Source organism: Lissotriton vulgaris, chromosome 12, assembly GCF_964263255.1.
Source record: "Lissotriton vulgaris chromosome 12, aLisVul1.2, whole genome shotgun sequence".
NCBI classification, from domain to species: Eukaryota; Metazoa; Chordata; class Amphibia; order Caudata; family Salamandridae; genus Lissotriton; species Lissotriton vulgaris.
The window spans coordinates 429,205,792-429,230,589 of NC_141700.1; the positions used below are offsets into that span (position 1 = coordinate 429,205,792).

Sequence of the window (24,798 nt, forward strand, 5' to 3'; positions counted from 1 at the left end):
TGCAGGGCCAAACTGCAGGCCATGCTCTGTGGCCAACCCCATGCAGCATATAGCTGTAGGCTGTGCTTGGCAGTGGATTGTCTACCAGTGGTGGTTGTGTGCAGGGCCTGGTACAGGCAACCCCTCACCGGCTGTTTAGATGGGTAATAAAATATTACTTTACGTAAAAAGAAAAACTAGAAACTCACTAAAAAACAAAGGTTAAAGGGACATTATATTTAGGTATTATTATAATGTTTTACTTTACAATTTAAAAACCTGACAAAGTCACTAAAAAAACAAGGGTTAAAGTGATTATATATATATCTATCACTCATGGCTTGTTCCATGGCATGTTCTGTGGCATCATCAATGCAACATCTGAAATGACATCATTCTGACAACATTGTGCATACCAAGGGTGTGGGTTTTAATTGTTTCAGTTAACTATAACTTGTGAATGTCAGTGGTTATTTTAGTTTAAAATATTACATTTTTACACACATAGGAATATAGGGGAGTGAGGTAGATGGGTAGAGACAGAGATAATTATATCTAAGCAAACATAGTACTCTGAAAGAAAATATTCTAATCTCATTTGTAACAAAGCTAATATGAAGCAAAATACTTTTAAGATAAAACAGCAAACTTACTCTTCTCACATTGGTGTACGAAATCGGAATATTATTTGATGTGGGTGACTACCCGTCTCAAGGCATAATCCACAACCCTTGTCAAGATGAACCCTCAAAGACACTGAATTAACCTGAGCATAACCCTGTGGTAGATATTGCACAGAGCAGACAGGCACGTGTAAAGTATTTCTGCAGTGCCAAAACAGAAATAAAAAACATACAAAACAATACGAATTCAAATCTATTTTGAAATATCGGGTAAAATTAATAAACAAAATGACATAAAAATAACAAAAATTAAATAAGGGGGACCAGAGTTCAGGTTGTTTTTAAATGGTAAATCAAAATAGTGCCAAAAAGCACAAAGCACCATTGACAGTTGCACTAGGCTGCGTCTAGGCATAATGTAGGGCTGACCACCATGGAGCGTGGGTCAGATGCCTCGATCAGGCTCATTCTGGGCAAATATTGTACCTTCTTATTGAGTCTTTTAAGTCCCAATGCAAGAGTACATTTCTAAACCCTCCAGGATCTCTGGGGAGGCACTTAGAGGTTCACAGGATGTCAGGCAGAGGCCAACAGCAGTGCTCAGTCCAGATCAAGTTGCCACTTGTCAGCTGAGTACTTCCAAGAAAAGTCCTCTTGCAGCTTGTTGTCTTCCTGCAACCACACAAGAGGTTAGCCAACTCTCCCTTAGAGTCCACTTCTTTGTCCTGGGTACAAGAGGGAGCAGGTCCAGCTTCATGGCTTCTCTCAGGTCACAGACAGCAGGCCCAGTCTTCTTCTAATCTTCATCAGGGCCAGACATTGCTCTGAAGTGGCCACCTGCAGGTGCCACTCTATCTAGTGGGTGGAAAGGACTCCTGGGCATACCCTACCTAATTGGGTAAAAGTTCACAGGGCAAAATATACCCACTTTAGGCCTTTTCACAATGGCGAAATTCAGCCATGAGGGTTGCAGTTGTATGTGGGGAGTGTATTATGGTAATTCTAGTGTCCTCCCACATCTAACTATAACTTGCAGCTTGAGACAGCCACTGTAGCTACAATAAACCCAGAGCAAAAAGTTTGGTAAAACCAAAGAAGAGACCTTCAGCAACCAGATAGTGGATCCACAAGAATTGTCTTAGCATCCTGTTCTTCCTTTTCATTTGTGCCCAGGGTTATATGTGAACCCAGCAGACCTTTCAAGCAGGATTTGACGCACATGTAGTATTTGATACTGTAGTGTCAAAAAATGCACTCAGCTCTCACCCTGCACATTCTGTGGCATTCAGAGGAGTCATCTCTGCCCATTCCAGTCAGCCGTCTTGTTTGTTCCTTGGGACATTTCACACCTGTTCAAAACCAATTACAGGCTTGGAAAAGGTGTAGAGCCAATAAAAATTAGCCCCTTGGATCTTCAGGCAGGGAAAAGATACTTTCTAAAAGTTCCCTTTCTATAATATTTATCACAAAACGGTCTGCATAGATGAATTGGATTTTAAATTACGATAAAAAATTGTTGTTTAATTACTTCCTAGCTGGGCCCATTTCCTAGATAAAGTATTAGGATTTTAATCTGTACTCTAATTTTCTATGTAGGGAAACTTGGGCTGACACAGTAAAAAATGTTTTTGAATGCTAGGCACTGTAAGAGCATATTCACCGTTAATTTCTATAAGTCCTTCTTCTAAATAACATGCAACCTGCCTTGTGGGCCAAAATACCTACATATGGGCAACATTCATATTTAAAAGGGAGGTATTGATCTATCAAAAGGGTTTATTCTGGCAGGTTGAAATGCCTTTCTCCACTTCTACAGTCAGGTTAGAATGGTAGGCCTCAAGTCATGTTTGCACTGCCACTGTAATGGATGGCACAATAGGTACTGCAGCCCACTAATAGTATTTAACTTCCAGGGCAGGACAAATCAGAAAGTCCAACGCATCACTGCTTTCTGGCAGCTAACTCCAATACTGTGAGTATCCTACTCATTAAGGCACGGCAGGGCCATCACAAAGGGCTAAGCAGGCGTTGTTTGCCCTATGCTTTCACATGCCGCACAGCGTTAGAAGATGCATTACCAATATATACAGACATCATGAGGCAACTTGCCAGTTATAGCTTTAGATAGCGTCAAGCTCTGGCCTGAACCTTGCTGCAAGGTGATAATGTGTTTTGTGTTTCCCCTGCCAGCTTTTTAATACCTTTTGGAACGGGACACCTGCACTGTCTGCCGGATCCATGGCACTCTGAGCTAGGTAGGCCCAAGCCTATCTTGCTAATAGGTCACTCCGTCTCTAGCCTGGGGTGGGTTCAATGCTTGTGCCTTTGCAATAGTGGAGCCAGCCCCAGCCCTCAGCAGCATGAATGAATCTTAGTGTTGTAGAAGGAAGGTGGTCGAAGGTCCCACATATTTCTGTCAGTTTTGAAGGGGTGATCAGATTTTCCCCTATAACAGCATAACCTGAGCTAAAAATCTTATTTTCTCTGAGATTTTAATAACTGTATTGGGTGTTATCACCTAGCAACACATTCTTTGTGATACTGTATACCAACAATTAACCATTTACTACTTAAAGCATTTAACAAACTGCTCTTGTGTTAAGCCCTGTCTACCTTGAGTCTGAGAAGCCCAAAAGGTTCACATTGTGCTTTTCACCCTGAGTTGCAGTTATCCCTGGTTTCACAGCATTTAGACATTCATGATGTTTCTCGGATTCACCTACAACATTCCATGGTGCCCTAAGTTATCAGTAGAGACATATTACACACCTGTAACAATTCACCTGTATTCCTGCTCTGAAGAATGCCTGGCTATCCCCATCCTTTTACACCCATAGCGCTTATTACTAGGGATTTAAAGCCGTTACATCCTTCTGATCAGATATTTCAGAATAGTTCAGCGATGTAAGTTCCAAGTATCAAAGGGTGAAAGGGGCTAGTCAGCGTTTATACTTTCGCAGTTGGTGAACTGTGTACCATTGAGAACAGGCATCATAATGCTGACTACTAACTAGCACAGGGTACTTTAATGTAAATTGTATATATTGAATCTATTTACCTCATTTACTTAAATGAACGACCTAATTATAGGATCATTACGAGTTGTGTAAAACTAGCACGTGGTAAGACGAAACCTGCAGGTATTTGTTTCCAATAAAAAGTGGAGGTGTTCTACAGCCCACGGTGTGTGATTCTTAGTCACAGGTTTCAGAGCCAGTTAAATATCTGGGCCCTTATTTATGAGGCCTTGCGTCAGTTTTGCGTCGCTGGTGCGTCACTTTTTGTGACGCACCAGAGGTGTACAAAATGCGCCTTGTTGCGCCATATTTAAAAAGTGATGCATCTAGGTAGATGCGTCACTTTTTAAACCCCTGCGCCACATTATACCTGCGTCAGGTATAATGTTTGCAGAGGGGGCGTTCCCCCACAAAAAGCCTCGTAATAGTGACGCAGTGAAATCTATGAGATTTCACTGCGTCACTTTTAGGATGCTGTTGCGTCAAAATCTTGCGCCTGCCTCACAGCAGGCGTAAGACTGACGCAAGCCCTTTCACATTGGGCTTCCCCCATGTGAAAGGACTGCTTTGCTGGAGTTGCGTCACTTTTGTGACACACTCCAGCAATGCGTCACTTTTGCGCTTACAGATGCATCAGAAATACTGACGTATCTGTAAATCCTTGCGACATGATGCGTCATACATTAAATATGACGCATCATTGGTGTCGCAAGGAGTGCGCAGTGAAAAGTGACGCATCGCTGTTTTCACGCAGCGATGCGTCACTTTTCATAAATGAGGCCCCTGGGTTTGTTAATGCACCTGATGCAGAGAAGAGGGAGAGAGAGAGAGAGGCCTTTATAAATTCAGATAAAGAACTGACTGCAAGTTATATGTGAGTAACCTGCAGATTGCACAAAAGTATGCTTAAGAATGCTGACTTTACAACTAGTTTCCACCAATAATAACTAATCTTTGCGAACCAGAGTGGGCTCCCCGCAAGCAGCTGACAAGCCTGTCTCAGGTGACGCCCAACCTGGATTATAATTTTCAAAACGCTTGTCGGAGAACCTCTGCCCAACCCAGGGGACTTGGTTAACTGCCTTCTGACTGCCATAGTTGTTAATGGTAAATACAAGGAAGCGTTCCCTAAAAGCTGGATAAAACATTTAAGCGGGTTTCTAAACAGGATAAGAGTCAGAACTCAGTCAGGGACAACTCACACATCCGATTTCTGAAAAAAAGCAAGGAAATCGTCATTAAAAACACAAGTGAATGATTTTCTCTGAGTCTGTTTCATGTCTCAACGTATTGGGAAGCAATGGCAGCGTTTGTCCTGCTGCAGCTCCGGAGCGTGGGCGTGTGTGGGCGCGAGCACAGCCCGCAGCAATGAGGAACAGCTGTGCTGATGAAGTGCCCCATTGTAAACCTGCTGTGATTTCTGCTCTGCTTAGATTCATATGGAGGACTGTGAACCCCCGCAGCAAACCGTCGGGCCCTCTGCTCATCGGCACCTTCTGGCCAGAGCTGCCAGAAAAAATTGATGCCGTCTACGAAGCTCCTCAGGAAGAGAAGACAATATTTTTCGCAGGTACTTATTTTGAATTATTATCTTTTTCATGTTCCCACATATCTTTAATTGACTAATGCAACCGTTCCTCAAAGAAAACAAGGTTCTGTATAATAGTTTAGCAGATGTAATCAGTAAAACCCACGTGTAGATCTTGTGGGTCTTTTTCACGACAACTCATAGGCGAGAATCTTCCCCATGATTGTCCCAAACATTGCATGGTCTATTGTAAACGCCAAACATTCTTGTATGCTGTCCAAACAGACCTGAAGTTAACATCAATGGCAAATATCTCTGGACAATACACTACGGGCAAATTTAACAAACTTCCACGCAGTGCAGCAAGCTGCTTAACAAGTTGCTTTTACCATATGTTCTGGGGAGAGAGCTCCGCTCCTCTTTAAAGAATCTGCTTGTGGTACCTCGTTTCCGCAGGATTAAGTGGGGTGGTAGGGCCTTTTCTACAATTGCTCCTAAGCAATGGAATACTCTCCCTGGCGAAATTAAATCAATGTCCTCCGCCTTGCTGTTTCGAAAAGCCTTGCAAACGTGGCTTTTCGCTAGGGCCTACCTGTAGTTGTGTTTATACTTAGTTTATGGTTTTCTGTTAGGCGCCTTGATGCCTTCGGGCTTAGTTGCGCATTATAAGATTTCTTTCATTTCATTTCAAGCTCTCTTGCTGTGCTGCGTGAAAGGGAGAGGGCAGAAATGCACCGTATTTAACATTATATGGCGCTTTCCTGCTCTCTGCCTGCAATGGCGCACAATGTGCTGCCTAGTGCCAACGCATGGTGCAAGGGTGCTTGCATTGTAGGGAGCAAGGGGCAATTTCCTGCACAAAACAATCTGCAGAGGCATTTTCCTCTTTCTAAGTGTGGGCCTAATGCCGCACTTTAAAAAAAGGGAAATAACGAGGAGAAATAAAGTTGTTTGTTGAGGGAATGCGTACAATCGTGACGCATTCCCAGGTCTACCACTTTTGGCAAATCTGGGAATTTGTCTGAATACAAGGATGGATGCGTGGGAACACCCACGCGGCACCCATGTAAGACACTTACCACGCCATGTGACGCAAGCCAGCGTGTTGCGCCGCCTTGCGTTACACTAGGTTTACCAAGCCGCGCAGGGCCGCACTCTGTGGCTTTGAGTGGCTTGATAAATGTTGTTATAGATTTTGCGCCACCCTGATTCACCCCTGATTCGCCTTGCATGGCGCAGGAGGATGGAAGACCTATAATAAATATGCCCCCCAGTCTTCCAAGTAAGAGTTTATTGAGAAGTGGTTTACTTACCCTTAATCAAGCACTGGCAAAGGCAATCCTGTTTTATTATTGCACATGTGTGCATGTGTCAAGGTGGTGCATGCATGGCTGGCAACCTAGAAATAAGTTTTCTATTACAAACAAAACATTCCATGGTGCTACCAATATACACATGTGCATCATGATGTTTGTGCACGTGGTGGACAGCCATGTTAGAATGGAAAATAAAGGAAAATGGAATGGAAAAAAAGAAAAATGAGTATACAAAAATTATGAAAATAAATGCAAATGGCCCCACAGCACCTTGCAGCTACGGCCTGCGTAAGAAAAAAATATTTTCAACATACGGAGCAGTATCAAGAGCATGATGGGGAAAGGGGCGATGATAGACTAGGGAGCAGAGAGAGGGCAATGAAGAGAGTGTGGGGAGACAGTGTAGAGTAAGGTTACACATGCACACCAAATGGACTGCTGGAAGTAAACTAAAACAATAATTGGGAAAGCCAATATGTTTTGGTGATCCAAGAGCTATTGGCGTTGTCAATGTCTATTAGCCATGTTAAATAGCAGTGGCATTTACAAACATTGATCTGTATGATGGTGCATATATTATTGTATTTTTTTACTATTTTTCAGTTCATAGTTTTGTGTATTAACAGATGATTTGGATTTTTAGTCCTTTAGTTTCTTTACTGCCACTGAATATTACACTCCTACCTGATGAGAAGTTAAAGTCACTGTCTACAGGTCTGCCCCTTCCTTTCAGCCAGTTCCTAATCTCTACATGTGTGGCTAACACACTAAAAATATATATCTTTCAAGTTAATTTAGTTCACAGGCTGTACTTTCTTCAGCTGCAGCACCAATAAGTCAAACTGGCGCCATGCCAAGTTCACACTAGCAAATGTGGCTGAATGTGCACCCTAGAGGTGGGTGCACACAGTGGTGTGGGTTGAGGGTTAACAAAATATTTTCACATGATTGCAACACAGCTTAACTGGCTACATGTTCCTAACTCATGTGGCATCTGACTTTAAGGTGTTTTAGGAGCGTGCATACCCCTCCAACCATGTGTGCTTTTTTGGGCCCAATCTCCCTTGACCATTGTAGTGTTGCTACGCCTATCTGTGGGATTAATCTAAGGCTTCCTGTTCATGCGTTTGTCTGCAGCTACGTACCACCCCACCTGTGACCTATCAACCAGTGACCTCAGGCTTAGAGTCTCAGAGCTTACCTGACTACATATTTGCGAGCTAGGGTTGACGTGGAGCTCACAATGGGCGAATTTGCTAGTAAAGACGCTATTTCATTCTCATAAATGAATGTATCATTTTTCATATTAGTATCGACTTCTTCTATATTAACACAGATAAAGTTCTGTTATTCCAAACAAATTACCTCAGTCAGTAACCACCCAAATGACCTTTCTATGCAAGATAAAAATATAACTACTCTATTAACAATGGGAGGTGGTTTAGTGACAAGCCAATCTTCGAGTGAAAACCCCAGGGGCACCTCTGCGCCTAAAGCCGTTCTATTGCCCTAGTGAGGCAATAAGCTCCACCGTTCTGGTCTCTACCAAGGGCAGGAGATTCTCTAACAAAAATAACTCAAAGCTAGAGGAGCCTTCCTCGTAAATGTGTAGTGCATGTTTACTGTCAAATGACACAGTGACTTCGAGTCCCTCCAGTGGAATTAGTTAAATTATCTTGTACAACCACGTGTTCATCAGATCTACCTCTGTACAAACACGGAAACTATGGGCCTGATTTAAAGTCTGGCTCGCGGTTACTCCATCACGAATGTGACAGATATCATGTTCACCTTATTGCAAATGCCATAAGATGTAACACACTTGTAAAAAGTTAGACGGGATATCCGCCACGTTTGTGGCAGAGTAAGCTGTCCAGCAAACTGTAAATCAGGTCCTGTGTCTCCAAGAATAAAATACGGTTCATAAATCTTCATATACTTCATCTCCAGTTCTCCCCCAGACATATCTCTGAACCAGCTCATAATACAGGTCTCTGTTATTTGCATTACTGCTGGTCACCTATGTCAAAAAGCTGGACTGGAGGCCCTATGTCAATTTGAGGTTATTGGGCTCAGATGTATCAAGGTTTCATTTGCTTCTGGTGGCTCTCCAGCCATGTATGGTAACAGCTTCTTCTTGGTCACAGCGCCCATTCCTTCTGCGATCAGTCCAGCAGGGCTACCAACACAATCTAACATTGCCTCGTCTAAGTAACACTAAAATGATTTAGTCCACTGGAACCTACGTGCCTTGCTGGGAAAACGTCACATTGATGATATTTGGCAACACCAGCTTTGCTGTGGTCACGTCCATCCTGTCATGTCTTCCCCTTGCCTCTCAAACTTCAAAATGCCTCCTGATACACCTGGATCTTCCATCCCTCTGTTGGTGTGGCTGGGAAAATCTCTTACCTTAAGTAACCATGATATGCTACTAGTTGCATCTGTAAAACACGGCCCTGCCCCTTCATCCAGTACCACAGTTAAAGTCTTCAGGAATGGGCCATATTGCTTACAAGGGCTTTGATCTGCCAGCTGGAAAGCACAGCTGTTACTTCCACCTGGCCAATTTAAGAGAAGATTTTGTTAAAAAAATGTTCCATACTCAAGTATATGAACCAATCTAGCCCAGGTCAACATGAACTGTAGAACAGGATTTTAGACACAGGAAATGTATAAAACAGACTGACTCTAGTCCTTGCAACATTGGCTAATCAAAAGTTATAATTGGCACATTTTTTACATCAAGTGCACAATATGAAAAACACTACAGATAATACACGTCACCCTAAAATAAAGGTACTAGCTATTTGGGTCACCAAAGTATTAAGCCTTAGCATTACAATACTTCAGGCCACATATCATTTAGACTGAGTTTCATCAGCCAGCAGGGCTACCTGGGTGCAGATGACAGGCTCAGTCAGACAATAGTTTTCCTCATTGAGCTAATATGTGTACATTCATTTTTACACTTATTGCACCTACTGTGTGCCCCTTACCCTACCTGTCTACAAGCAGCTAACCATGCACTGAAAGATGGATACTGGAGGTTGCGACATCTAATACATTTTCCAGGAGCATTATGATGAGTGTGGATCCATTTTGCTGTCAATCACCACAACAGATGTCAAAACCCACTTCTTTTTTTCTGATATACTGACCATGCTGAAGAACACTATGCACCCACACAATTCCAAGTGACTGCTACTCATTTGCTCCATAGAATTTTAGGAACAGCTTTACACCATCACCCATACCATGAAGTGGTCCATGTTGTGTGGGACCCCCAAGGCCACCTTTTAGATGGGGCACTGGAGGTCCAGCGGAACCTCCACGCATCTCTAAGCAGGTGAGTGCAGTCACACATTGCACTTGCCTGTGGGGGGATAGGTGTATCCTACTTCAAAGTCAAGCTGATCTGCCATCTTCAATGAAAGATATCACATGTTTCAAACCGCTGCTCTGTTTCACTAATCTACTCTTGCAAGTCATGCTATAAACTTGTGAGTTCGCTCCCGCAATAAGGAGAGCACATGCTTACATAATGTGGGGAACTTCCACATTTGCCTTGAGCGCAACCAATGAGGCCATTTGTCCATTAATGTAACTTGCCCAGCAGCCGAATATCATTGTCCAGTAAGCATATAAAAATCTGAAGGCAGTTTTTTGGTTTGGTACGTAACATGGCATTTATGTTTTTGGGTGGTGGGGGCACCTACGAGCTTCCATCCAAGCTTACGCAATAGAGCAGGCAAAGAAAAAAACATTGTCTACCTTTTCTCTGCTCAGAACCTAAACTCCCTCAGCAATTTAGTCTCTGGAGATGTCTTAATAGCGCCTGTGTCTAAATGCTATAAACAAAGGCTTTAGCCTTGCATGCAGCGGATTATGATGATGTGTAAACAGTAAACAGTGAATGATGTGTACCATATGCTTTCTGCAGCCAGACCCACAGGCTATACACAATGAACAGTTGCATCATAAGCTTACAGTTGTACATCAGAGAATCTGACAGTAATGAGCGCTTTATGCAATGTTGCGCTTAAAAACATTTTGTTATGTTAGTCTCCATAGGGTTACCTCACTATTAGACTGTCTGAGTGAGCACTCCTAATCTGATCTAATATCACTATGAAGAATGATGTGAGAACCCTCCCACTTGTCACCTTCACCATCTGCACATTTTAAAGACAATAGCTCATTATGGGGAGAACAACACTTTTATTACTGTTGTGTTTTTTTTTTTGTTAGCAAGTGCCTTTTGTTGTGGTTTGCAGAACATTGAGGGCATATTTACTAAACTTTCATGCAATGCAGGGAAGCAAGCAAAGTTGCTGCCCTCCGTTGCGTGAAAGGGAGAGGGCGGCAGAAATGCTCTATATGTAAAATGATATGGAGCATTTCTGCTCTCTCCTTGCGCTGGTTACTGTGTGCAGCCTAACACCGATGCAGGCACCCTTGCACCATAGTGCCCAGGTGCCTGCATTACAGGCAAATATGAGGCATTTTCCTCTTTCTGTGTGCGCTTCAGAATTTAGCACCCATGGTAAGTGGAAATAGAGAGGACAAATAAAGATATTTCTCATTGTTATGCCTCACTTGGGAAGAGGGACCATTTTGACGCATTACTGGGTTAACAATGCACCATAATCCATGGTTGGATGCATGGGGACTCCCATGCTCCACATATGTAATGCCTCCCAAGATGAAATTTAACGTAACGCAGCACAAGCATCTGCCTTCCGTTACATTTATTTACAAAGCCACACAAGGCCACACAAATCAAGTCTTGCGTAGCTTTGTATATATTACTGAAGCCTTTGCGTTGTCCTTGTGTGATGCAAAGACAATGCAAAGGATGCATACCTGTGTGCCTGAGTTTTCTCTGTTAACACACATTAATAGAAATGGATTTTCTTAATTATTTTTGTATTTGATATCTTAATCATATTACCTATCCGTTCTTCGAATTGGGAGAATACCATATTCTATTTTGAGAAATATAATACAAATGAAAATAAATCATTAATTTAAAACAAACTTTGGTTATATTAGGAGAGACTTAAACATTACTTATCTGACTTCATGATGAGATCAGCTCTAATGAACACCAGAGATTGTTTATTGGGCCTATTTCCCTATCCGAAAATAAGAAACCCAGCAGCAAAATCAGGGGTCTTGCTTTATTGTTAGCAAAAAGCCATGTAGCAATGACCTGTAAACTCAACACAGGGACTAGGAGGCCGATTACAATGTCGGTCGGAAAGGCATTTGGCAGTATGGCATTTGGCACGTCAGAATCTGATTCGGAAACCACCTTTCCGACTGTACGCAAGCACATTTCCGAACGACCGATTACGATGGTTGGAAACTTTTCGGACTTTCCGAGCGGCATTCATAGTAACCGTGTCGGTTGAAGCCGACCGAGCGATTACGAGGTCTGATTCAGACAGCCTTTCAGAATCGGTTGTTCTGACATGGATCGGCTGTCGGAATCTGACTTTGGGGGCCAGTAGCAGGCCCCCCTTCACCCATGGGTCGCCGAAATGGGGCCTGTGGGGTACCCGTGGTTTCCCCCTTTCAATGCATGCACAATGTGGCAGGCACCATGGGGTGCCCACCACAGGGTGCACAATTTTCCACAAGCACCCCTTTTGTTCAATGGGAGCCTCTGTAGTCTGTTGAAACACCTGCTCCCATTAAAGTCAATGGGAGTCCAACTGAACGGTGTTCGGAACCATTGTAATCGGCCGGTCAGACTCCACAAATCAGATTCGTTCAGAAACCATTCTAAACCGATTCCGTCGTAATGCTTTCCAAACGGCATCATAATCAGCCCCTAAATGTGTTAAGATGGACATCAGATGTGCTAAAATGGATCAACCTTATAAGCATGATGTTCCATACTGAGAACTGAGATGACCTGATGTGGCCTGTGCTTAAGACGAGATACTGAATGCAATGTCAGTTGAGGGGATCTAACCCAATTAGTAGGTTTTTGAAAGGAAGAAGGGTTGCAACTAATATTACTATGCATGAGGGAGAAGGATAAAGCATGAGGCCACCATCTCACGGTAGTTAAATATAATGTGTTCTCAGTACCCTATTGTATACTGAACAGAGGGATGGGTTTGCAAAGGAACAGAGTTTGTTCATAGGGGAGGCCTTTTTCTTTTCCACAGTGATAGGTGCACTACGTCTAATTAAAACATTGGAATGTTGGGAGCTTCAAAAGGCTTACCAAACTTTGATTGCCTCCTGATGGATGTTTTTTACAGAGAGGCTGTGAACAACGTCAAATAGAGACACAGAGCAAAGCTCAATTTGCCTATGGTCTCACTATTACCCATTTATAATTCTATTTGGTGGGTATGTCTCATTGCACCCTACTGGCTGCACTGAACCATGAAATGAGCTGAGTGATGGCAGCCTCTGAGGGTTTCAATAACAACACAAAATCATAGCAGCTTTTTTCATCTTAAGGGACATCAAAGAAAACTCGAACTCTACTGTTAATGATGTCTCTGTGAATTTCAAGCCCATTGCTGACAGCTATGGGTTACATTTCTATATATGGGACCTGAACATGATGTGAAGGACCAGTTTATCATACAGCAACCATGGCAATGAGACAGTTTCAAGAATGCGAACACCACCTGCCTCAGTATAGAACACACAATAGTATTGGAAGCGTTGAGGAGGATTTGGCGGCCAATACTGCCTTATAGCCCGCCGTAGCGGGCACAACATGCCATTAAAGGTCAGCTCGGGCCTTTAACAAGGAAGCGGGCATTTAATGGCTGGTAGAGCTCTCTAAGGCTATTAGAACATTCTGCCCCTAGAGGGCAGAATGCTCCAATTTATAAAACAAAGGCCTCACAGAGCACAAGGGGGTTGAAATCCTCTTGTGCTCTGTAAGGTCTTTGTTCGCATATACTGCTGTGAACACACATTGGAATGCGGATGCTCCAGGCTTCTACCAGCCATTAGAAGCCCAGAGCACTCCATTGTCTTCACTGGAGCGCTCAACACTCCAATGTTCTAATTAACCTAAAAACGTAAAATTACATGATCACTTTGTACAACTATAAACTAATAATGGAAATATAATTTTTGCAAACTAGAGTTGTTCCGAAAATTAGAAGTCATTTGAACATGTCTTTCCACTGGTTTGTCTTGAATACAACTCTCTGTAATAGTTATGAACTTCTCCGCATCTCTGCCACACACTCTGAACTAACTGAATTGCCATTATGTTTTACTAACTTTCTGAATAAATCAATGTGTTTATACCTAGGCAACGAGTACTGGATTTATTCTGCTAGCACACTGGAAAGAGGTTACCCCAAAAGGCTTACCAGCCTTGGATTACCTCCTGATGTGCAACACGTGGATGCAGCTTTCAACTGGAGCAAAAACAAAAAGACATACATTTTTTCGGGGGATAAATTCTGGAGGTAGGAGTTAGCAGATGTGCACTGTATTCAGAAACCTAACTGATGATTATTATTGAAAATGTATTTGTAATGTATTCATTAGAAGATTGTGATCATAACAACCTAAATGCACATAGACTAGTTTGTATGGATACACATGGATAAACAATGAATTTTGTATTGCTACTATATTGATGCAAGATGTCAACCTGCCCAATGTTGTCTTGGTGAGCAGACATGGCAAACTGTGTAATTTGAATGAATGAATGCGGTTGTTTTATAGAGCGCACATTACCCGAGGGTGTCTTAGCGCTAAGCAGATCCAGACCAATCTTTGACGATATTGTGCAGTGGAAAGTTTTGAGGTAGAAATTTTGTAGTCGATGTTGAGGTACTAAAGTGGAGAATCATAGGTCTTCTTTGGTTGTGGAGAGTGGAAACCAAAGAGCGATTTTGATACTGCTGATATGGATAATCACCACTGTAGTATCTTCCCAAACATCAATTACATGAGGAGTAAATAATGTGCTAATAAACATGGAAGATCGTGGTAACTACAAGGTGCTTTTGTCATGTGTTGCATCTACCCTGTGAGACAATAAAACATCCAAGCTTTTCTTTCAAAAGGTTGGCTTGTAAACAGTTGCTGGTCAATAAGGCAGAGTTAATTATATATTTTTTAATGGTTTTAAATATTTCAATATATTTTTCAAATTAATTTAGTATTTGCTTTTCTATCTGTTTTCAAACAAGAGGCTCAAACTCTTGGAGTAGAAGTTAGCCAAGCAATGCCCCATTGTAATTCCTGTTGTTTATGTGGTTTTCCATTCCTACGTATGTTCAGCATATAGGGGTAGTTCCATGAATCTGTTCTTCTTCACATTTATGGTGTTCCATGGTGGTATTTGGTCTTTGAAGGTTTCAGCACCATATATTGTTCACTCTAATGACTGCCATTGCTTCTCCTACTCTCCAAAGCTCGATCCCTCATTGTCTCTGTTTCCTAGTCACTTGTTTGCCCCTTCTGTTCCCAATCCAGTAAGTATGTACAAGATAGTGTTATTCGTTTTCCTCTGTTACCTTTCTTTGCTGCACACAGATGCTAGTTATCGATGGTATTTAACCAAGTTCTTTCATCCTCTGATCCCTTGTTAGTGTTTCTGCCAACGTTACCTACTTTATGTTGATTCACTTGGTATGTTTCAAATTATACATTCTTTGTGGTTATATCTTTTTATCACAGTGTTTTTGGGATGTTATTTCCTTAATTTAGTCGAATGGGTGTGGCTGGTATTAAAATTAAATAATTCAAAATGCATTTTGAAGTTATGTTTTTTTTGTTAGAAATAACCAGTTTAAAGCAGTCTCGGTGAATATGTAGATCAATGTTTTTCACTTGTACTGTCCCAAACCCCTGAATTCAGCCCTTAAGATCAAGCTGGAATTATATTCAAATGGCCACTAAGCTGAGAGGACAATCATGGTACATTTCTCTAGTTATTTAGGAGTGTGGTTTTCCTTCACGATAACACAAATCAGTTGTACCTACACCCTTTGCAGGTGTGAAGTAACATAGGGGCTCATTAGATGTTTGGCTGACGTGGTCTGGATTCACCCAACCTTAGGTCGGTGGTACCGACCTCAGTATTAGGATGCAACAGCCCATAGGGTGGACGGAAACAGCCATTTTACTATGGCAGCTTGTGCGGCGGGCAGAAAAGGTCTGCAGGAAAAGCTGCCATAGTAAAATGGATGGTTGGAAACATCCCTGCACTATGTGGCAGGCACAGTGCGGTGCAGGGATGTATAGGGGGGCACCATAGCAGAGGGCTGGGGGTCTTTCCATGGAAAGGCGGTCAGAAAATGACATCATAAACATGATGGCCTAGCCTAGGCTGGCTCTGTCGTATTTAAAGGATTATGTGCATTTCCCATGCTAAATGGGCTCAAGGAGCCGTAAGTACACCAGCGGATGATCACTCCGCCCAATGCCTCCGCCCACGGCATCGTAATGCGGTGGACAGACCACAGGGGCAGATGTCGAACGGACCACAACTGACGGTTGGTTGCAGTCCGATCGACATCATATTCAGCCCCATTGTATAGTTAGTTCCTTGTTAATGGTCCCAAATGCATGTTGCACTAAATTCTCCATAGTTATTGCCAAAATCAAAATACTCAGTTTGTTCTGATCTCACTATATCTTTCTGTGACCTGTAACTCAGCTCGATCATGTAACGTGACAAAACAGGCGTGACCCTGCGTACCAAACATGTCCCTTGAAGAAGTACGAGAACTCACATTATAGGGGTGATTATTCAAAAAAGGCTGTGATGCTAGGAGGAGAAGAGCAGGGTTGAAAGGTCCCTCAGGAGCCTGAGACCTTCTGAAAAGAAGCAGGAACAAAAAGAAGGGAGCCAAATACTTTGTAAATAAAATAAAAGAGGTAGGAAAGAAAGTGTTAAGCCAGTGGCACATTGAAGCCATGATGTAGAAGGAGGAAAAAACGGTGAGCCTATTCAGGAGCATAGCATACTAGGCACACCGCACAGATGCATTTAGCTAGGCCCTGCAGTAGCATCAGGAACCAATGCACCTCAATTATGCCTGCCTTGCAGTACAGAAAGGAAGGGGTTTTGCTGGTATGCTATGACCATGCTGAAAAACAAAGAAGCCAACTAATTCACCTAAGCAACTAGCCGGTTAACCACAGTAAGATACAAAATGCTCTTATGAAGTTCCCCACACACTTAAAGCGAAGTTCAGCTCTCGGTAGCACCTCAAACCTCATTCCTTTATACTCTGAGGATGAAACCTCCTGAGTCCCCTTAGGGAATCACATAGATGAACCCTAAGATGTGTAGGCCAAATGGGAAGATTCCTTTAGATTCAGACTGTACAGTCAATCTGAGACAGAGATCCCAGAGATGCAGCAGGTGATGTACAACTTAGAACTCAGAAGTACGGTGTACAGCCTGTTATAAACAACACATGGTTTCAACATAAAGCTGATAGCACAGAGGCGCAACCCAAAATAGGAAACAAAGAGATTCATTTGGTACGGCATTAAAGAGAGATCTGAATTTATAAGGGTAAGATTGTTGGAGAGGTGGGCAATCCCATGAGACCTCTACACCTATTTCTACATTACCATACGACACGATGGAAATACGCTTACCGTCATAGAATTCTGCAGAGAAGAAGGACAATGAGAACTAGCTTTCTATTTTTAGCAAATGAGAAATAAAATGTGTCCAGGATGTATTCACCCAAAAACGTTACCTTAGTTCTGTTGTGCGCTGCTCAACAAGCTGTCAAACCACAGTAATGAAGGTGATTTTTTTACATAACAAAACAACATTTTGCACAGGCATTTGCTTGCCATTATTGAAGTCAATCTCTGTGGTTACAAACCCTATTGCCAACTTAACAGGGTAGATCAGGGCTGTTGTGGTTGCTTCAGAAACTATTCATAAATTGTATTTTAACATGGTTTAATAGGCAGTCCTCTAGGTGTTTAGTTGTTTCGTTTTAGGTGAAAGTATGAACTGCCCTGGAAAACTTAACTTGAAAAAGCATTTCCAAAATTGGAGGAAATGAATTCCAAATGTTGATCAACCCTTCTGTAATACTGCTGATCCATTAAAGCATGTTTTAATGTGTGTCACTATATGTTTTTTTAAATCTATATTTAAAATGTCTACAGGTATAATGAAGTGAAGAAGAAAATGGATCCTGGTTTCCCTAAATTAATTTCTGATGCTTGGAATGGCATTCCAGATAATTTAGATGCAGTCCTGGATCACAGCGGAAGTGGTAAGATGACATTTGGTTTGACATTATAAGTTGCTTTTTAGTTGTAGAGTAAACAGCCTGTCTCTGTGGTTCAAGGAGATAGTTCAAGTGGTTACTAAGCCGGGACATAGCTTCACACTTTACAAGAAGGCAATTGTTTTAGTGAAATATAAAGTATCTTTCATTTTCTATATATAAAGTATTTCAGTGGGTAGATTTCTTCTCCTAAAAGCTATTTGGTTTACTGTCATGGAACACGATCAAATACCACATATTTGAATATACGAATTACCTAATGAACCACCAATGCCCAAACACACATGTTAAGACTGCGTTAGAGGTTGAGAATAACCACAATGTAATACATTGAGAACCTTCAAGATAGACTGAAAACAAATTAGAGCAATTGTACACAGTGAGGGTTGTATCACCCAGATGTGTGCAGGCAGAAATATAACGTGCATTCACCACAAGCTTTGCAGTCCAGCCGTTTGTCATGATTTGCACGTGGTAGGATGGCAGCACTGCATAAGCAGGAAGTAGGTAAGGGAATCCCCAATGGGAAGCAGTTATTCGTCCCGCTGCTACAATGTTCACTGTCATGCCTTTTTTTCTACGTCCTTTTTTAGGTCCATCTTCAGAGGAGTAGTGGTCTTTATTTGCTACAACAAAAAATAAAACAGTATGAACTATGGCAATTACAAAAACTGATGGACCTAGGAACCTCTAGGGACAGTATATGCCCTAGACATATTTATAGCACTGAATCGGTAAGGCGCTACAATTTAGTTAACATTGCATACTATTGGTCAACAAAATTCAATGGGCAGGAGTTTGTGAGTTATTGAGATTGGAAGCTGTTTTTGGTCTTAATCTTTTACTGAGTTCTTATTTTACAATCTTCAAATAGTTAAATTGAAAGTACAAAGAAAAATACCACTAAGTTTCTAGTGTGCAATGATATGTCCAAACTTTGCCCTGGTTCCCCCATTTTTGAAGGTCCATTTGTGGACACCTAAGTGGATTTCGGCTTACATAGCTAACAACAAACCAAACATCTCACAAAGTCTAAACACTATCCCAGAAGCAAAATGGTACTCCCAACCCACAGTACGTATTGGGTAAATACACTAATTTCATAGGTATGTGGATAGACTCAACACCACACATTAATTCTGAGCAGTTTCAAGCTGTCAACAGGCAGAAACGTCCAGGCATTCAATCTGGTTTAGGTCAATAATTTGTTTTCTGGTAGGCACTACCTTAGTTTTAGAGTACATGCAGTAACAAGATAGGGATAAAATGTGATAGCGCTCTGACACACAACCCCAGGAGGTAAAAGAAAAACAGAAATACTGAGATGGTGTTAAAACTATGCAAGGAATCAGCATTTTGTGATGGAAGTTATATCTGTTCTCACAACGGACACAATTTAAGCAGACACAATATCCACATAAATACATGATCACACACACTGATGGGGAGATATGGAGTCCCAGTAGTATGAAACTGCAAGGGTTGCTATTAGATACTTCTCCTCAATAAAGAGGCATAACCAGTTCTTCCCGGGACCCCAATACAACCCACGCCAATGAATATCTGTGAGCTATGGGAGGGTCCCCTCATCACAGTCTGTTGGGAGGACCCATCATTTCCAGGTCTCGGACTAGCGTTGCATTGCGCAGCAGTGCTCGCACAGCCGATATTTGATGTTTTTTAGATTGGGGGCTTGAACCCGTCCCTCTTCTCCATTGGCTGGCTTCCTAAACAGAGGCCAGCCATTGGAGGAGAGGGGCGTCACTTGTTTTCAAGCCTTTTCCAGATTCGGGGGCGTGTTTTTTCTCTTCTTTCTTGTTTTCGTTCTCTCCTCTTCCCATTGGCTGGAACTTTACCTTCCAGCCAATGGGAAGAGGAGAGAACGAAAACCTCGCCCCCGAATTGGAAAATGTCGGCGCTTTGCTGAAGCCATTTCAGCCCGACCGCCGCCGGAAGAAGTCGTCCTCAGGTGAGTGCTTGCCATAATATTTACTTTGTGTGCTTTGTTTACTGACCCAGGTTTACCCTTTTCCAGCTTCACTGCACTCTGGGACATAACATTTATGAGAATAACTAATGTGCGGGATTTTGTAATCGATGTTATGGTATGTTTTTAGAGTTTTGTGTACTTTAAAGGCCGCTACACCCACCAACAGAGGTGTGAGCGTTAAGAGCAGGACACGCTATTCACCAGCCCCACATGCCGGGCCTAACTCACAGAGATTAAGATGTAGAAATCAAACAGAGTGTTGCGCAGGACAAATCATGCAAAGCCTCCCATGCAGCAGCTCCATGATTACAAAAGCTGCTTCACAGGGGCGGAGAGTGCCGGGAAGAGCGTCTCAAGTGGAGGAGGGTGGGCTGCGCACCTCTCTGTGGCAGCCCCGGGGCACAACCCGATCCATTACTGGCACAGTGCCTGCATCAACAGAATTGGCGCTTTACTGGCATCAGAAGAGTGAAAGGCGGAGTTAATCGTGTCGGGGTTCGTGCCGCTCACCTGTAAACTACACGCACATCTCCCCAACATAGCTCAACTCTCTTCATCTCTCAAAACAGTCCCTTTAAAGCACACTGCCACCCAATATAAACATGATATATATGATAAAATATATAATATACCTAACAAATAAGTGAGTTAATCCTCAACAAAATCACCCGATGTCTCTGGTGGCATTTACAAGATTCTCCCCCGAACACCTCGAAAGAATTATTGAACCATATGATTTACTTCGTGTGCTTTGTTTATTGACCCAGGTTTACCCTTTTCCAGCTTCACTGCACCCTGGGACATAAAATTAACTAATGTGCGGGATTTTGTAATCGATGTTATGGTATGTTTTTAGAGTTTTGTGTAATTTAAAGGCCGCTACACCCACCAACAGAGGCGTGAGTGTTAAGAGCAGGAGGCGCTATCCACCAGCCGCACATGCCGGGCCTAACTCACAGAGATTAAGATGTAGAAATCAAACAGAGCGTTGCGCAGGACAAACCATCCGAAGCCTCCCACGCAGCAGCGCAGTGATTACAAAAGCTGCTTCACAGGGGCGGAGAGTGCCGGGAAGATCGTCTCAAGTGGAGGAGGGTGGGCTGTGTCCCTCTCTGTGGCAGCCCCGGGGCACAACCCGATCCATTACTGGCACAGTGCCTGCATCAAAAAACTTGGCACTTTACTGGCATCAGAAGAATGAAAGGTGGAGTTAATAGTGTCAGGGTTCATGCCACTCACCTGTAAACTACACGCACATCTCCCCAACATAGCTCAACTCTCTTCATCTCCCTCATACGCTGACCGCAGGGCAAGAAGGCAAAAGAAACGGAAATAAGATTCCATGTATGTTGCGTTTTCAGAAAAAAAACCACTTAGATTTGTTTACCCAAAATAAAGCATTTTTTGCTCAATGCATTACATGCAAAGCAGGAAAAGTCACTTTTATAAGAAATGCGGCGTCTCTTAATATTATATTTGACGACAGCAGGCACGGAATTGTCTCCTGGCATGTAAATATATAGTGTTATTATTGATCCGTACACGTACATTCAGTGTATAGTGCTTTGAAAGAACCAACCGTGCCAGGAGTCAAGCTTGTAAACCCCAGACCGCCACAGCAAGAACATTAACCTGCTGAACTATCTGGCTAGGAAATTCAAAATGTAGGCTTTATGTAGAGCTATCCAGGGCACATTAAACGTCTGACCAATCTTGCTGTGATTTGAACAAGTGAACCGCTTCTCACGCACACTCATCTGGAGCAGGTGCATTAACTTTCTGAGCAATCCTATTGGGATGGGTACAGGTGACATGTACGAGTCGCTGCTCACTGAACTCTGCAGCTCTATGCCGCGCTGAGACTGAAACCTGTTGCAAGTCAGACATATCTCTGCAGCAGGCGCTCAACCGAGTGCGCGTTCAGCATGTGGAGGAGTCTGTCCCACACGCAGTCCGAAGACTCCCAGACAGCACAAGTCCTCTGACCTTTGGAGATTATGCATTAACTTATTTAAAAGACTTCTTTCTATGGCCGCCTTCGGCCAGGACGCCACTAAGGTGAATTTCAGAAACAGAAGCTCCCAGAGGCCCTTGTCCGGAGCATGCCAGACGCTGTACAGAATCCACATAACCGAGTGCGCATGTCCACACAGGCCAGCAAGCCTGGGACTGGCACGGCGGACGGGGCACAGGGCACTACCGGAATCTAGAAGGTAGGGCAGCACGGTGCTGGCCGCCAGGCTCCACCAGACAGCGTGCAGCTGCCAGAGGGCCGCCCCTCCGTCATGGTCCCTCCAGCGGGGCTCTCATAAGACCAGGCCGGGGCCCGCGAGGGGGCCTCTTCATGCGGGAGCCTCCCTCTGGCCCTCGAGGTGCCTCTCCGTCCTGAGCGTGCCCCGGAATCCAGCACATACTCCTGCCTCCTTCCCGTCCCCCAGCCCTCTGTGTCTGGTGACTCACAGCCGAGCACTGAGCAGGGGAACAGGAAACGTTCAACTTCGCAAACAGCTGTCCCGCTGCTCCCAGGTCTCAGGCAATTTGTAGGTCTCGGACTAGCATTGCACTGCGCAGCAGTGCTCGCGCAGCCAAGAATTAATGTCTCTTACTAGGGGGCTTGAACCCGCCCCTCTTCTCCATTGGCTGGCTTCCTAAACAGAGGCCAGCCATTGGAGGAGAGGGGTGTCACTCGGTTCAAGTCCTGTGTGTGTGTGTGTGTGGCTGTGTGTGTGTTGGGCTCTGTGTGTGTGTTAGGCTCTGTGTGTGTGTGGCTCTGTGTGTGTGTGTGTGGCTCTCTGTGTGTGTGGCGCTGTGTGTGTGGCTCTGTGTGTGTGTGTGGCGCTGTGTGTTTGGGTCTCTGTGTGTGTGTGGCACTGTGTGTGGCTCTGTGTGTGTGTGTGTGTGGCTCTGTGTGTGTGTGTGTGTGGCGCTGTGTGTGTGGCTCTCTGTGTGTGTGTGGCGCTATGTGTGTGGCTCTGTGTGCCTCTGTGTGTGTGTGGCTCTCTGTGTGTCTGTGTGTGTGTGGCTCTCTGTGTGTGTGTTGCACTGTGTGTGTGTGGCTATGTGTGCCTGTGTGTGGGTGTGTGGCTCTCTGTGTGTGTGTGGCTCTATGTGCCTGTGTGTGTGTGTGTGGCTCTCTGTGTGTGGCTCTGTGTGTGTGGCTCTGTGTGTGTGTGTGGCTCTGTGTGTGTGTGTGGCTTTGTGTGTGGCTCTGTGTGTGTGTGTGTGTGTGGGGCTCTATCTGTGTGTGTGTGCGCAGCTCTGCCTGTGTGTGAGTGCCTGGCTCTGTGTGTGTGTGCGTGGCTCTGTCTGTGTGTGTGTGCGTGGCTCTGTATGTGTCGGTGCGTGGCTCTGTGTGTGTGGCTCTGTGTATGGGTGAAAATGCAATAGGTCTCGCATTTGCGAGCGATTAAGCTATTGGCATTGTAAATGACAATGCCATTTATTTATATGTTTTAAAAACAAAAACATAAATAAAAATAATGTCATGAGCAATGCCAATAGCTCTAACTTTAAAAATGCCGAGACCATTGCATTGTAAATGTTTGTTGGTTTTACTACTGCTTCAAGCACAGGTATAAAGGCATGTGCCCATGCTCATCAACCAATTTCCATCCAATGTCAGTTTTGTCATAGCTTGTGAGGGTACAGCAGTTATCACTCACTATGCCTGTAACTTCCTCAAGGCTCATTCTATCTCTTAATCGCTTTTCCGTAAAAGGCTGTATAGGTTTAGGCCTATGAATTGCAGGCATTTTCCTCTTTTTGGGATTCAGATAATCCCATGCAAACCACCTTACATGTCTACCAAAGCCACAGATTTCCAATCTTACTTCGACTGCACTGCAGTAATCCTAAGTACGGTAATAGTGTGCATTTGCACTATTTATTTTTTTTCTCCTCATTTATTTAGTTTAATAACCATGTTCCCACATATTAGAAATAACTAAATAGTTCTGGCAATGAGAATGACTATGTCTAAAAAGTTTGTTTTATCTTTCTAAAATATTCACATACACACCAATATCTGCCTCATAGGTGATGATTGTGTTTCCATTTGTATTTCCTTTCAGATTTACTTAACCAGGTAGCAATGTTGTCAGCTGAATATACATTTAATGGATGCTTTCTTTCTTTTTTTTCTATCTAAAATAATATTTCTTCTTTTACAGGATTTTCCTACTTCTTCAAGGACTGGTACTATATGAAGGTTGAAGATATAAGTTTAAAGATTGTGAAATTTGGCGATGTGAAAAATGACTGGCTGGGTTGCTGAGCTTTATGAAGGGCTCATAAAACAACATTTACTTCCTTTTTTTATATTCTTTATCTGTAATTAAAGTTTGATTGTAATGCTGTTAAATGAACCAGTCTGGCACTGGTACCTGGTAACTTAGTATCAGTACTCTACATTATCTTTCATAAAGTAATTTTAAAACGTATTAAAAAGTGTGCCTTCTATGAAGAGATGTGTTGGCATAAGGCTTGCAATTTTGTATTTGTATCTGTCGATCCATATTCTAAAAATAAAAGAACTTCCAGGCTGAAGTATAAATCCAGAGATTGAAGTTAAATTCAGATGTCACTATGTAGCTGGAGATAGGCAGCTCAATGATCTTACGACTAATACAAAGAACGCTCTGATCGAATTAGGCTTTTCTTTACTTTTTTAATGTGTGCAATAATATGGAAACTATAAATGAACAAAGCAGCTTTTCAAAACAGCTGCATGTAGAAACGGTGTAAGGTAAGCTCTTAAACTGCTGCTTTAATGTGCAAGCTTATAAGATGTAAGGGCATATATTTTGCATGTTAGATTTGTTTCTCTTTTCAATTACATGTTTCTCCTGGAAGGGGGTTTGGCAGAAGGGCACTATGGAATTAAAATAAGGAGGGTCTTTTAGAAAGAGGTGGACAGAATATCAGTGTGGTAATAAAGTAAGGAGGGTCTTTTATGAAGGGTGGGAAGTAGGGCAGTATTTAATTAAAATAAGGAGGGCCTTTTAACAACCTTTATTGTACCAATGGGCCTGAAACCAGTGGTTGCTCTCCCTGATGCATGTGGTTTGCAGAGGAGCTCT

General features: G+C 43.0%; 1 protein-coding gene across 1 annotated transcript in view; it reads left to right on the top strand.

Annotated features, from left to right (window-relative positions):
* The window catches only part of MMP2 (matrix metallopeptidase 2), a 207,272-nt gene extending 182,994 nt beyond the window's left edge, over nucleotides 1–24,278 (top strand). The window contains exons 10-13 of the mRNA XM_086945190.1: nucleotides 5,053–5,189; nucleotides 13,761–13,920; nucleotides 17,606–17,715; nucleotides 23,890–24,278. Of these exons, the coding sequence (XP_086801316.1) occupies nucleotides 5,053–5,189; nucleotides 13,761–13,920; nucleotides 17,606–17,715; nucleotides 23,890–23,993 (511 nt within the window). The 3' untranslated portion in view covers nucleotides 23,994–24,278. The remainder of the gene's footprint in view (nucleotides 1–5,052; nucleotides 5,190–13,760; nucleotides 13,921–17,605; nucleotides 17,716–23,889) is intronic.
* Nucleotides 24,279–24,798: the final 520 nt, after the last annotated feature.